The 12,157-nt window shown below is 43.6% G+C and overlaps 1 protein-coding gene across 8 annotated transcripts in view; it reads right to left on the reverse strand.

Moving 5' to 3' along the window:
- The window catches only part of SPPL2B (signal peptide peptidase like 2B), a 140,134-nt gene that overhangs the window by 6,385 nt on the left and 121,592 nt on the right, over positions 1-12,157 (reverse strand). For 6 of the 8 annotated variants that reach the window (XM_073545150.1, XM_073545165.1, XM_073545157.1 and 3 more), the window contains exons 13-14: positions 6,216-6,293; positions 4,568-4,728 (exon numbers count right to left, since the gene is read on the reverse strand). In XM_073545150.1, the coding sequence (XP_073401251.1) occupies positions 4,568-4,728; positions 6,216-6,293 (239 nt within the window). Of the gene's footprint in view, positions 1-4,501; positions 4,729-6,215; positions 6,294-12,157 lie in introns of all 8 variants that reach the window. The other 2 variants (XM_073545178.1, XM_073545171.1) reach the window with 1 other exon arrangement.

Genomic DNA, 12,157 nt, shown 5'->3' on the forward strand with positions numbered 1-12,157 from the left:
ACTTCAGCCTTTGGATGAAAGACAAACGACCCGGACTTTAACCAAAGACTGAAAGACATTGATATACAGATCCTCCTTGAAATATGGACTAAGGCAAATAATGAATATTATGTCCCCACCGGATACAGGGAATTCTCTGTCTCCGCCCTGAAAAACAAAATCATCGAACAGGGCCAGAGGTCTGGAGGAATATTAGTCTGGTACAAAGAGGAGCTCCATGAACATATCAGAGCAGTGAAGAGAGGAGACAGCCACATCTGGATAAGAATACCTCTGTGCAGCGTACGTAGCTCCTCCAGAGCCTCCATACCTCAACCCAGACAGCTTTGAGACCTTAAAGACTGAAGCTGCCCACTTCCGGACAACATTCTCATCTACCTCAAGGCAAGAATGGGAAGGGAAAAAGACTACTTGACCACTGATGGAAACATCTATATATTTGGAGCAGATATCGACTATGACATCCCAGTGCACACCGAGAGAAACAGCTACAACTGCACAGTTAATAAAAGCGGCAGAACACTGTTGACCCTATGCCGAAGCCTTGGATTTCTTATCCTCAATGGCCGCACCAAGAGAGACTCATTGGGAAAACATATCCTAAACTCCCATGTGGACAGCAGTGTGATAGACTATGCCATCACAGATATGGACCCTACAAATATTGGAGCCCTTATAGTCACTCCACAAACACATCTGTCAGACCACAACCAACCATGTACAAACAAATCACCCTCACAAACCCCGCAAAAAGACCGGCCTCTTTAGCTTTTGCCGCCATCCTTCAAATGGTCCAAGATGTCGACCCAAAAATATAAAGATGCCATCAACAGACCAGAGATCAAGGAGAAGCTCCAACGCTTCCATAATAACGTGTACGAACTTAACCCAGAAGGAGTACATCTAGCGGTAAGAGATCTTAACGACATTCTCTATGCTATGGGAGAAATGTCCGACCTGAAAAGAAGCAAAAATAAGAGGCCGAGTAAACAAAATCCCAACAACTGGTTTGACAAAGAATACAAGACCATACAGAAGGCCCTAAGAATGGCCTCAAATAAAAAACACAGAGACCCAAACAAGCCCACTACGAGAGAAGCCTACCACACAATACAACGAAATTACAAAGCCATCCTTAGAAAGAAAAAGGAAAACCACATCTCCACCAAACTCCTCCAACTACAAGATGACCTTGAAGATATCAAATTTTGGTAACTGTGGAATCACCTTGGATCCAACCAGAAAGGCAACAGCCTCCACATCCAGAGTGCCAATATCTGGCTCCAGTACTGCAAGGACCTTTACAAAGACATCCCACGTGAAGACCTGAACCCAGCACAAAAAGAGCTTGTGAAAAAACTGAAAGATATGGCGGAAAAGTTCAAAGATTTCCAAAGTCCTCTGGATACACCAATCACACTGACAGAAATAACAAACAATCACACAGACAAAAGGTAAAAAAGCCTGCAGTCCAGATGGGATCCTCCCAGAAATGCTAAAATACAGCCCTCCAGACATCCAGGCTGCGATAACAAAACTATTTAATACTGTACTGCAGGCTGGCTGCTTCCCCAAAAACTGGAACCAAGACCTCATAACCCCTGTACACAAAAGCGAAGTCAAGTACGACCCAGCAAACTACTGGGGGTTATGTGTCAGCAGCAACCTGTGTAAACTCTTCAACTGCATCCTGAGCAAGAGGATCCTCACCTTCCTCACAGCACAACGTCCTCATCAAGAACCAAGCAGGGTTCAAGCCGCACCACTGACCACATTTACACTCTGCACAGCCTCATAAAGAGCCATATCCACAATACAAAGAACGGGAAGATATATGCCTGTTTTGTGGACTTCAAGAAGGCCTTTGACTCAGTGTGGCACCCAGTACTATTCCTGAAACTGCTGGGGAGAGGAATAGGAGGCAAAACATATGATGTCATCCGAAGCTCCTACACTGAGAACAGTTGCAGTGTGAGGGTCAACGGAAGGAGGACGGCCTATTTCCAACAGAGCCAAGGAGTGAGACAGGGCTGCAGCCTCAGTCCAACGCTCTTTAACATCTACCTCAATGAACTGGCGGTGGCCCTAGAGTCCTCCTCATCACCAGGACTCACCCTCCATGACACCCAGGTAAAATTTCTGTTGTATGCTGATGACCTCGTGCTGTTATCACTAACCGAGAAAGGCCTCCAAGATCACCTGAAAATCCTAGAGACCATCAGCAACACATGGGCACTGCCAATCAACCAGAAGAAAACTAATATTATGGTGTTCAAGTAAAGAAAGCAGAAACCTACTGGCCATCCTACCTTTATGATAGACAACTGTCCACTTACAGAAACCAACAAGTGCACCTACCTGGGCCTAGATTTCAGCCAATTAGGGAGCTTTAAGCAAGCCATACAGTTGCTGAAAAGACAAGGCGTGCTGTTGTGAGCTCATTTTCGGGTTTGCCTCTGGCTTCTGGTGAGGGTTATGGAGCTGGCTGTGCTGACAGAGGAGTAGTGAGTTCTCCATCTGGACTCCCTCTGTTGGTGAAGGGAGGTAATGAAGCTGATCTAAATGGCAGAGACTGGCCACCTGAGGAAGAGGACTGCGATTGGACATCAGGAGTTTCTGACTGGATTTAAGGCAGCAGACTCCCTAGTTTCTTGCTGGTGATTTTTCCTGACTGTGGCTCCTGGTTTCCAGTTTGGTTCCTGCCTTCCTAAAGCTAACTTTTCTCTGCTATTGTTCATATGAGTTTTTGTCTGGTTTACTTAGTTTTTGTGTTCATCCAGTTATTTTGTGTTTCTTCCATTTTCTAAAGCTGCTTCTCCCTTGTCCTGTAGCACATCCCAGCCTTGTGCAGATCTGCAATTTTGTCTCTAGTGTCTTTGGACAACTCTTTGGTCTTGACCATGGTGGAGAGGTTGGAGTGTGATTGATTGAGTGTGTGACAGATGTCTTTTATATAGGTAAAGAGTTCAAACAGGAGCAATTAATACAGGTAATGAGTGTAGAGTAGGAGGGCTTCTTAAAGAAAAACTAACAGGCTCTGTGAGAATTCTTGCTGGTTGGTAGGTGATCAAATACTTACCGGAAAATCCAGTTTAACTATTTAAAAATCATACTATATGATTTTCTAATTTTTAGATTCTGTCTCTCACAATTGAAGTGTACCTACGATAAAAGTTACAGCCCTCTCCATTCTTTGTAGCTGGGAAAACGTGTAAATTTGGCAGTGTATCAAATACTTATTTCCCCCACTGTATGTAGTGGATCTTGTATCATCTTCATATAGATGTTACTGATCATTGTAATCCTATGCATATAATGAGATGACCACTGTAAAGTGATTAGTATCTTTTAGGCATAGTGGTCAGAATGAAAATTGCAATATTTCAGGGGTCTGTGTGTAAATGTAATAGCCAATATGACTATTCACTGGTGATCGCAATGATAAATTATTGTGTTACTTGCCAATGATCAGAATTTACTGGACTGGTCGGAAAAACGTACTTGGTTTCAAGGTGTAACAATTTCATAAAAATGTGGGATCACAACCTTATATATGGGTATTGTCGGAAATGTTATTAGAATTGATAGTTTGTAAGCAATGGTTAAAGTTATGATGGCCAGCTTTAGAGAAATGCCTCTTCTAAATAGAGAACTGTAAAAAGGACCTGTCACCAAGTCAAACGCTGGCAGCTCTAGCTTTTATTCTTGCTGCTCCCAAGTATTGCATTTATTTTTTCTAAATTCATATGGCTCTTTTTTATTCAGTGCTAATTTACAAGGGGGTGTGGCTCAAGGGATTTTCTTTGGTCTCCAGGCTGCGTTACATTATTCCCCTGTGAGCCACACCCCCTTGGTGAAGACCATGAAAATCAGTAGTAAATAATAAAGCCCATATCTCCAAAACTATATAGTTGATTAAAAAACTATGTGAGTATTCTTCAGTGCCAATGCCAGGTGCGTGACAAGTATGCGACTTGCATAGATGTGATCACATGCCGACTAGACGTGTGTGGCCTCGATCAATGAAAGTGTATTGAACAAAGCTGGACATGTCTAGTCAGAATGTGACCGGAAGTATCGCTTACTTCTGACCACATGACCGCCTGCATCCTCACAGGCTGCAGTGCACGCGATGTGAGGGTTCACAAGTCTGCAGTCACATAGAGTGACTGCAGACTTGTAGTCTAAAGCCGGACAACCCCTTCAAGTTGTTGAGGTCTCAGAGCAATCCAATAAGACTTCTTATAGGACTGGACACTAAATACAGACTGTATATAATGACTGAACGCACCATAAAGCAAAACCACCAGTGAGCGCGGTAATAGATTCCTGCTAATCCTGTGCACATACAATTCTGTCAGGGAACTTGGCTTCAACATAACAGAACATCAAACCACTGTCAAATAAAACAAGCATCACATCAGCTTTAATAAAAATAGACATGCAAATACAGGGGAATGTCATATTGTCCTATTTTGTTAATTCAAATGCTTTACTCAACTTTGATTTGAAGGAACATTAATGTTTTAAATCCTTAATCAGTTAGTCATATCAAACTGGTATTCACCACAAAGCCGCTGCCAGTCCAGAACAAAGGAAGCTCCTTTCGCCAAAGGGCCACAGCCAGACTTGTGAGGAGGGTACAGGGGACTAGGTAGAGGAGAGCCGGTTGCCCTCTTTGCATAAGAGCTAGTGCCACAAAGGTCACAAGGAGACCTATCCCATAGGCTGTGAAGTAAAGAGACAAAAACTCTTAATTTAAATTAAACATGAGAAAAAAAACAATATACACATTTTCTCACACCTTCATTGCTAGTAGCTAACAAATGTATTAGTGATCACAGAGGGAGGCTAATATTTGTAGCCAATAATATATTTATTCACTGTGCTGATAAACTGATTAGTGGAAAAAATGGTATGTTTCGGTTATCTAGAACATACCTGTTATTTCTATGGAGTACACCACTGGAAATAAACACCTAGGGACATAACTCATTGGATACCTCCACCACATGGGGCTGATGTACCATATATCTCACTGTGTATTACTGTACCAGCATTGGCAAAAATCCTTACACACTATGTGAAAAAAAAAAATTGTACTGCAATTTTAATATTACTTATTTAACACTCTTAGCAAAGCTGTGGCAAATCTGCAGAATTTCCGTAATGAATGCCACAACAAAATCTGCATAATTTAATCAATTTTCAATTGTGGAAAATCTGTAGCGATACAGTCTTGTAGGGCTACCTCCTTCCATGTTATAAATAATGCAAATTACGCTAACGTTGCATGGGTAGGGCGGCACGGTGGCTCTGTGGTTAGCACTGAACCTTTGCAGCGCTGGGGTCCTGGGTTCAAATCCCACCAAGGACAACATCTGCAATGAGTTTGTGTGTTCTCCCCGTGTTTACGTGGGTTTCCTCCCACATTCCAAAGACATACTGATAGAGAATTTAGATTGTGATGATAATGCACTGTGGAATTAATGGCGCTATAAGAATAAGTTAAGTAAAAAACAGACCATAATAAAGAACTAAATGAATTAAGCATGACCAATAAAATCTTGTATCTGGATTTCTCTTCAACCATTCAATGTCATATTTACATTTTCCATAAGCAGACTTTCAATAGGCAGCAGGAAGTGTGTAAGGGTATGTGCACATGATGTCTTTTAACCCAGCTGAAAAAGCACTCAATAAATATTATAAGGAAAAAAAAATTATAACATATACACTGCAATGTAAAAACGACTTGCCATGCTAAAAGACGTTACTTACACATTCCCCAATAGGTGCAACCTAAACTTCCATTTCCCAGAACAATAATTTTTCTGATAGCATAAAAAACTTAGAAGAAAATCAAGAGGCACATAATTCTTCTAATACTTTACTACCACCTAGAGGAAACCCAAGATAGAAACATGCTAAGACCTTATCCGAGCACATTCGCTCATCACTACCCTGCAGTGAATGAACAGTTACAGTGCATGAAAATAATATAGGGTGCTTAGTTAACATAATTTGGAGTTTTGTCTGTTTATTGGCCAGTGTGAACATAAAATTATATGCTGCATGCACACTAACATATCCCAGATCATTTCTTAAGGTTTTTTTTCTTTTTTTTCTTTTACCACCGAGCGGAGATTCAGGAGAACACGTAAAGAAAGCTCCTAATAATTGCAGCACTATCTAAGCAATACATTAATACATACCAATAGTGCAAGCTAAAAAATAGATCCTCGAAGACTGAATCAGAATGTCAAATCTATGACAATAAGCCACTAGCAGACCTATTTGAAGAAAAAGAATATATATATTAAAGATAAAAGTTCTTGTTTTTAGGCAAACCCAATAGCACTTAAAGGGGTTATCCAAGACATTGGGGCCAAGAACATATAGGAGCTGTCACACTAAGCGATATCGCTAGCGATATCGCTATAACGTCACCGATTTTGTGATGTTATAGCCATATTGCTAGCGATATCGCTATGCCTGATACTTACCTCTGACCGGCTCCCCCGCTGTCTGTCGCTGATCGCGCGAGAACGGCCTGGGTCGCTTCTAGTCGTCAGCTTCCTGTGGCGCTGACGAGCGACGCGTGGACGCGGGCGGAGGACGTCAGGAACTCCTTGTCTGACAGGTAAGTAGCGACCCCCGACCCCTGCGATGTCGCTGGTGAGATCTGCCTGTGTGACAGCTCACTAGCAACCACTTAGCGATGCACCAGCGATCCTGACTGCATCATATCGCTGGTCGGGATCGCTGGTGCATCGCTAAGTGTGACAGTACCCTATCAGTTGGCATTTGCAAATTGCCTGTCTGTTCTGCCCGTCAATGATCTCTTCTGGCTCAAGGCGGTCACAGATTGCTTCTACCTGTGACGTCTTGTTGACGTCTCTTCCACTCTGCTGACGGGGTGTCACTGTTGATATCATGCTGATTGACAGCCTGTTCCATGCTGCATAACTGCTGGGAGCCGGTTGTCAAATCGGTATGACGCACCATAAGCAGTGACGCCATGCGACATAGCAGAGCAGAAAAGGAATAGTTGTTCTGTTGAAATGAGTTCAAAGGAAGCAGATAAATCACTTCCTGAGTAGGAAGAGTTTGTCGACAGGCCCACTAAGCATGTTACCACACCCCTGTAAGTATAGCGCTTGCGATGTCGTCAACCCCAGTAAGTTATGTTATCACGTCCACAGGGATGTGACAACATCTAAGTGGACCGACTAGTCTGAGGACACTAACGCCCCTTGACTAGTCAAAGCCCTCATTTACTTATTATAAATGGACTTTAGAAATACATTTTCTAAAGATATGTTTGTGTGTAATGTAATACAGGCACTGTTAGGGGGTTTACATATGCCGACAACTGCTGGTGGTTCTGGGGGCACGGGGACCTGACAGGATCCCTTTAAGATAAGCAAAAGGGTAATTAGACCTACCAGTCATTGTATTTCCAGGAATCCATCCTGACAGCACCATGGAGCACGTCCTTCTTATCCTCTGTGGGACAGGAAACAACGAGTTTAAAAGGACCCTCCCCCTATCATCCTTCAGTGATTTTCCAAAGTAACACATCTGGATGGATGTAAAAAGAAAATTTATTTAAACAATTTTTATACAAATGTTACGTTACGTTACATTAGTATGGAATATTCGCAGTAGGGAGGGAACTAATAGTGCTGTCAGGATGGATTCCTGGAAATACAATTACCGGTAGGTCTAATTACCATTTTCCAGTTCACCACCTGACAGCACCATGGAGAAGTACCTAAGGATGATGGTTTTTAGGGTGGGACTACTGCATGAAGCACCTTTCTGCCGAAAACTCTCTGTACTGATACCACATCTAGTTTGTAATGCTTGGAAAAGGTACTAAGACTGGACCAGGATGCAGCCCTGCAGATCTGTTCTGCTGAGGCCCCCCTTTCTCTTCCCATGAAGTGGCCATAGCTCTAGTTGAATGGGCTCTGAGACTACCCGGGGGAGTCTTTCCCTGTGCCTCACAAGCTAAGCTTATTGCGGTTCTGATCCACCTAGCGATTTTAGATTTTGCTGCTTTCTACCCTTTATTTGCCCCTCTGTACTGTATAAACAAATTGTTATCCCACCTCCAAGCCCTAGTTGCTTCTAGGTACCTGAGTACCGTCTCACCAACATCTAGGTTATGATGGATTCTTTCTTTCTGGTTTTTAGGGAGTTGTCAAAATGAGGGAAGAACTACTTCCTGATTCATGTTTGAGTTCGAAATGACCTTCAGGAGGAAGGCTGGGTCGAGACTCAAAACTAATCGATCAAATTCTTGTAGGTACGGGTCCTGAATAGATAGGGCCTGTAGTTCTCCTAGTGTTTTCGCTGACGTAATAGCCACTAGGAAAGTTGTCTTGAGCGAGAGTCTGCTAATCTCAAGATCTCCTGCTAGATCATATGGGTGTCTACACAGAGCGCTAAGGACTAAATTAAGGTCCCATGGCGGGACCATCTTTTGTATTTAGGGCCTTAGTCTCTGGAGAATCTAGCTTTCCAGGGATGTGACGACAAAGAGGCATCATAGTATACACTGAGGGCTGCAATTTGTATTCTCTGTGTACTGGGTCTAAAACCTTTTTTAAACCCTGAATGCAGGAAGTCAAGAACCTTGGGAATGTCTGGGTGGTCAGTATCCACTGTCGCCCCTCCACAATAGCTGCAGAATCTTTTCCAAATTTTGCCATAAATTGCGGAAGTCACTGGTTTCCTACTTGCTTGGAGTGTAGAGATCACCTCATCCGACAGGCCTCTAGATCTTAGGACTTGATGCTCATGATCCAGGCTGATAGTTGGAGGGCATCTGGATTGTGATGAAAAGCCGGGCGCTGGTGGAGAAGATCTTTCCTTTTCAGCAGTAGAAAGGGTTCTTCCCTTGAAATCTTCAGCAGAGGAAACCAACTCCTCTTCGGCCAGAAGGGTACCACTAGAATGACACTAGCCTTTTTGTCCTGTATCTTCCAGATACAGCAGTAGAAAGGGTACGGCAGAAGAAAGGGTTCTTCCCTTCACATCATCTTCAGCAGAGGAAACCAACTCCTCTTCGGCCAGAAGGGTACCACTAGGATGACTGTTGCCTTTTCGTCCTGTATCTTCCAGAGGGTCAATGGAATCAGGGGAAGAGGCGGGAATGCATACAAGAGACCCTCGCACCATGACTGGGACAGAGCATCGACCCCTGCTGGACCATCCAGAGGGTTGAGGGAAAAGGTTCTGACCTTTGCATTTTGCCTGACCGAGAACAGATCCACGTCTCGCCTTCCCCAGCACTGGCACTGCATGTTGAACACCTCGTCGTTCAATTCCCACTCTGTGGCAGCTACCTTCTTCCTGCTCAGGAAATCTTCGACCTGGTTTCTGGTTCCTTCCAGATGCACAGCCGAGACCGATCAGACCCATACTTCTGCCCATGTGAAGATCTGTTTTGCCAGTTGCTGCAACGCTGGATGCTTCGGACCGCCTTGATGACGGAGAAAAGCCACTGCCGTTGTGTTGTCGGACAGAATCTTCACCTTGCTTGTTCTTCACCAGAGACTGAGCCTAAATCAGAACCTTCCATACTGCGTGTAGTTCTCTGAAATTTGAGGACTTTATGTTCTCTTCTGAGCTCCATTGCCCCTGGAAGTAACTCCCTTGCATGTGTCCACCCCATTTCAGCTGACTTGCGTCTGTGGTGACGATGACACACGGGGACTGAATCCATGACACGTCTGCTTGGAGATTTCTGGGAATGGTCCACCAATATAGGGATCTCTTTACCCAAGGGGATAACCACATTCTTCTGTCTAGTGAGCATTGCTTTCTGTCCCAGGTTGCTAGGACCGCCTGTTGCAGCTCTCGAGTATGAAACTGGCTCCAGTTTACACAGGGTATGCAGAATGTCATCAGCCTCAGGACCATCATTGCATCCTTGATGGAGACACGGCTTCTTGTAAACTGACTAATCTTTTCCCTTATACTGGTTTGTTTTTCCTCCTCTGATAGGTAGGACATTCTTGCGTTAGAGTCTAGCATGACCCCCAAGAATTTTATTCTTTGTTTGAGAACTAGGTCCAATTTCTCCCAATTTATAATCCATCCCAGATTCTGCAGCGTGGAGATCAAGGTCTGCCAATCGATTCTGAGCTCTTTGGAATCTGCCACTACCAGGAAATTGTCCAAGTAAGGGATTACCGTGACGTTCTGATTTCTCAGATAGGCGACTACCTCCACCATAAGTTTTGTAAATACTCTGGGGGCTGTCGCTAGACCAAAGGGGACGAATCAAAACTGATAGTGGTGGACCCTGCCTTCCATGCAAACCTCAGGTATCTTTGATGGGCTGCGTAAATTGGGACATGGTAATACGCACTTTTTAAATCTAAAGTGCATATTACCATATTTTTTGGCTATGAGGGGTATTGTGGATCTTATGGACTCCATTTTGAATCTCTTGTACCTTATCCATCTGTTTAAGGGTTTGAGGTTTATTATCGTTCCGAATTTCCCCGATGGCTTTTTTATCGAGAAGAGGCTTTGCCTTCTTCCTGAACGGGAACTGGAACAATTGCTCGTATCTTTAACAGGTCCTGAATGTCTGACCACATAGGGGAGACTGAGACAAGACAAGAATTGGTTATAAGAAATCTTTCTGGAGTTAGATTTTCAAATTCTATTTTGTACCCCTGGTAGATATCCTGCAAAATCCACGGACTTTGAGGTATCTTCTGCCAACTCTCCAGGAATGTGATTAGACGCCTCCCTACTCTGATGAAAATCATTTTCTTCGTGGGCCTGATCCTGAGAAGATGGAATCTCTGTTCCTTCCCCCTTTGGAATAGCTCCATCTCCCTGACTTTCCCTTTCAGTCTGTTTTCTGACTAGACCAGGGCCTATGAAAGGGCTGGAATTTCTTCCGCTTCTCCATGGGAAACCCTTTCTTCTCATTTGAGGCCTTTTCTAAGATGTCATTGAGGACAGGCCCGAATACCTTCCCCCCTGAGAAAGGAATTGAGCAGAGTTTATTTTTCCATTGAGTGTCCCCTGACCAGCTCTTTTGCCAGATAGCTCTTCGAGCTGCGTTGGACAATGACCAGTTCCTGGCTGCGAATCACACGGATTCAGCGGACGCGTCAGCCAGGAAACCGGTTGTCAGTTTCAGCAGAGGTAGGGATTTCAGAATCGTCTCCCTAGGAGTTTTGGTTGTTAAATGATCCTCTAAATCCCCCACCCATAAATGCATGAAACATGCTACTGATGTTGCTGCTATGTTGGCCCGTATTATGGCTGCTGAAGTCTCCCAAGTTCTTTTCAATAGCACATCCGCTTTCCGGTCCATAGGCTCCTTTAGATTAGAGGAGTCCTCAAATGGAATAGCAGTTTTTTTGGACACTTTTGCCACAGGGATGTTGATTCTAGGAATATCTTCCCAAATCTTGACCTCCTCAGAATCAAATGGCAGTCGCAGCCTGATGTCTCTGGGAATCGCCAGTCTCTTTTCTGCCTCCTCCCATTCCTCTAGGATCATGGACCGGATATGGGAGTTAACTGGAAAAACTTTCGTCATTTGTGAATGTAGACCCCCAAACATTTCATCCTGTACGGAGAGAGTTTTTGGGGTCTCTTCTATTTGCATAGTAACATAGTTTTGAAGGCAGAAGGAAGACCTTATGTCCATCTAGTTCAGCCTATTTTTAGTGCAGCTGTTCTGCATTGTTGATCCTGGGGAAGGCAAAAAACCCACAGAGTAGAAGCCAATTTTCTCCATAGGGAAAAAAATTCCTTCCCCTAAGCTGGGTCAACCATCTACCTATAATATTCTGTTATTCGTAACCTTCTATACTGTTACTCACAAGAAAACATCAATTCCTTTCTTAAATTCATTCAGTGAGTTGGCCATCACTACTTCCTCAGGAAGAGAATTCCAGAGCTTCACTGCTCTTACCGTGAAGAACTCTCTTCTATGCTGGTGCAGAAATAGTCTTTCATCCAAACGAAGAGAATGCCCCCTTGTTCTTGTCACAGTCCTTGGTACAAACAGTTCATTGGAGAGATCTCTGTATTGCCCTCTGATATACTTGTACATATATATTAAGTCTCCCCTAAGTCTTCTCTTTTCTAGAGTAAATAGACCTAATTTTGATAA

Source organism: Dendrobates tinctorius, unplaced genomic scaffold (assembly GCF_039654945.1).
Source record: "Dendrobates tinctorius isolate UK_male_01 unplaced genomic scaffold, ASM3965494v1 ptg000011l, whole genome shotgun sequence".
In the NCBI taxonomy this organism is placed as follows: Eukaryota; Metazoa; Chordata; class Amphibia; order Anura; family Dendrobatidae; genus Dendrobates; species Dendrobates tinctorius.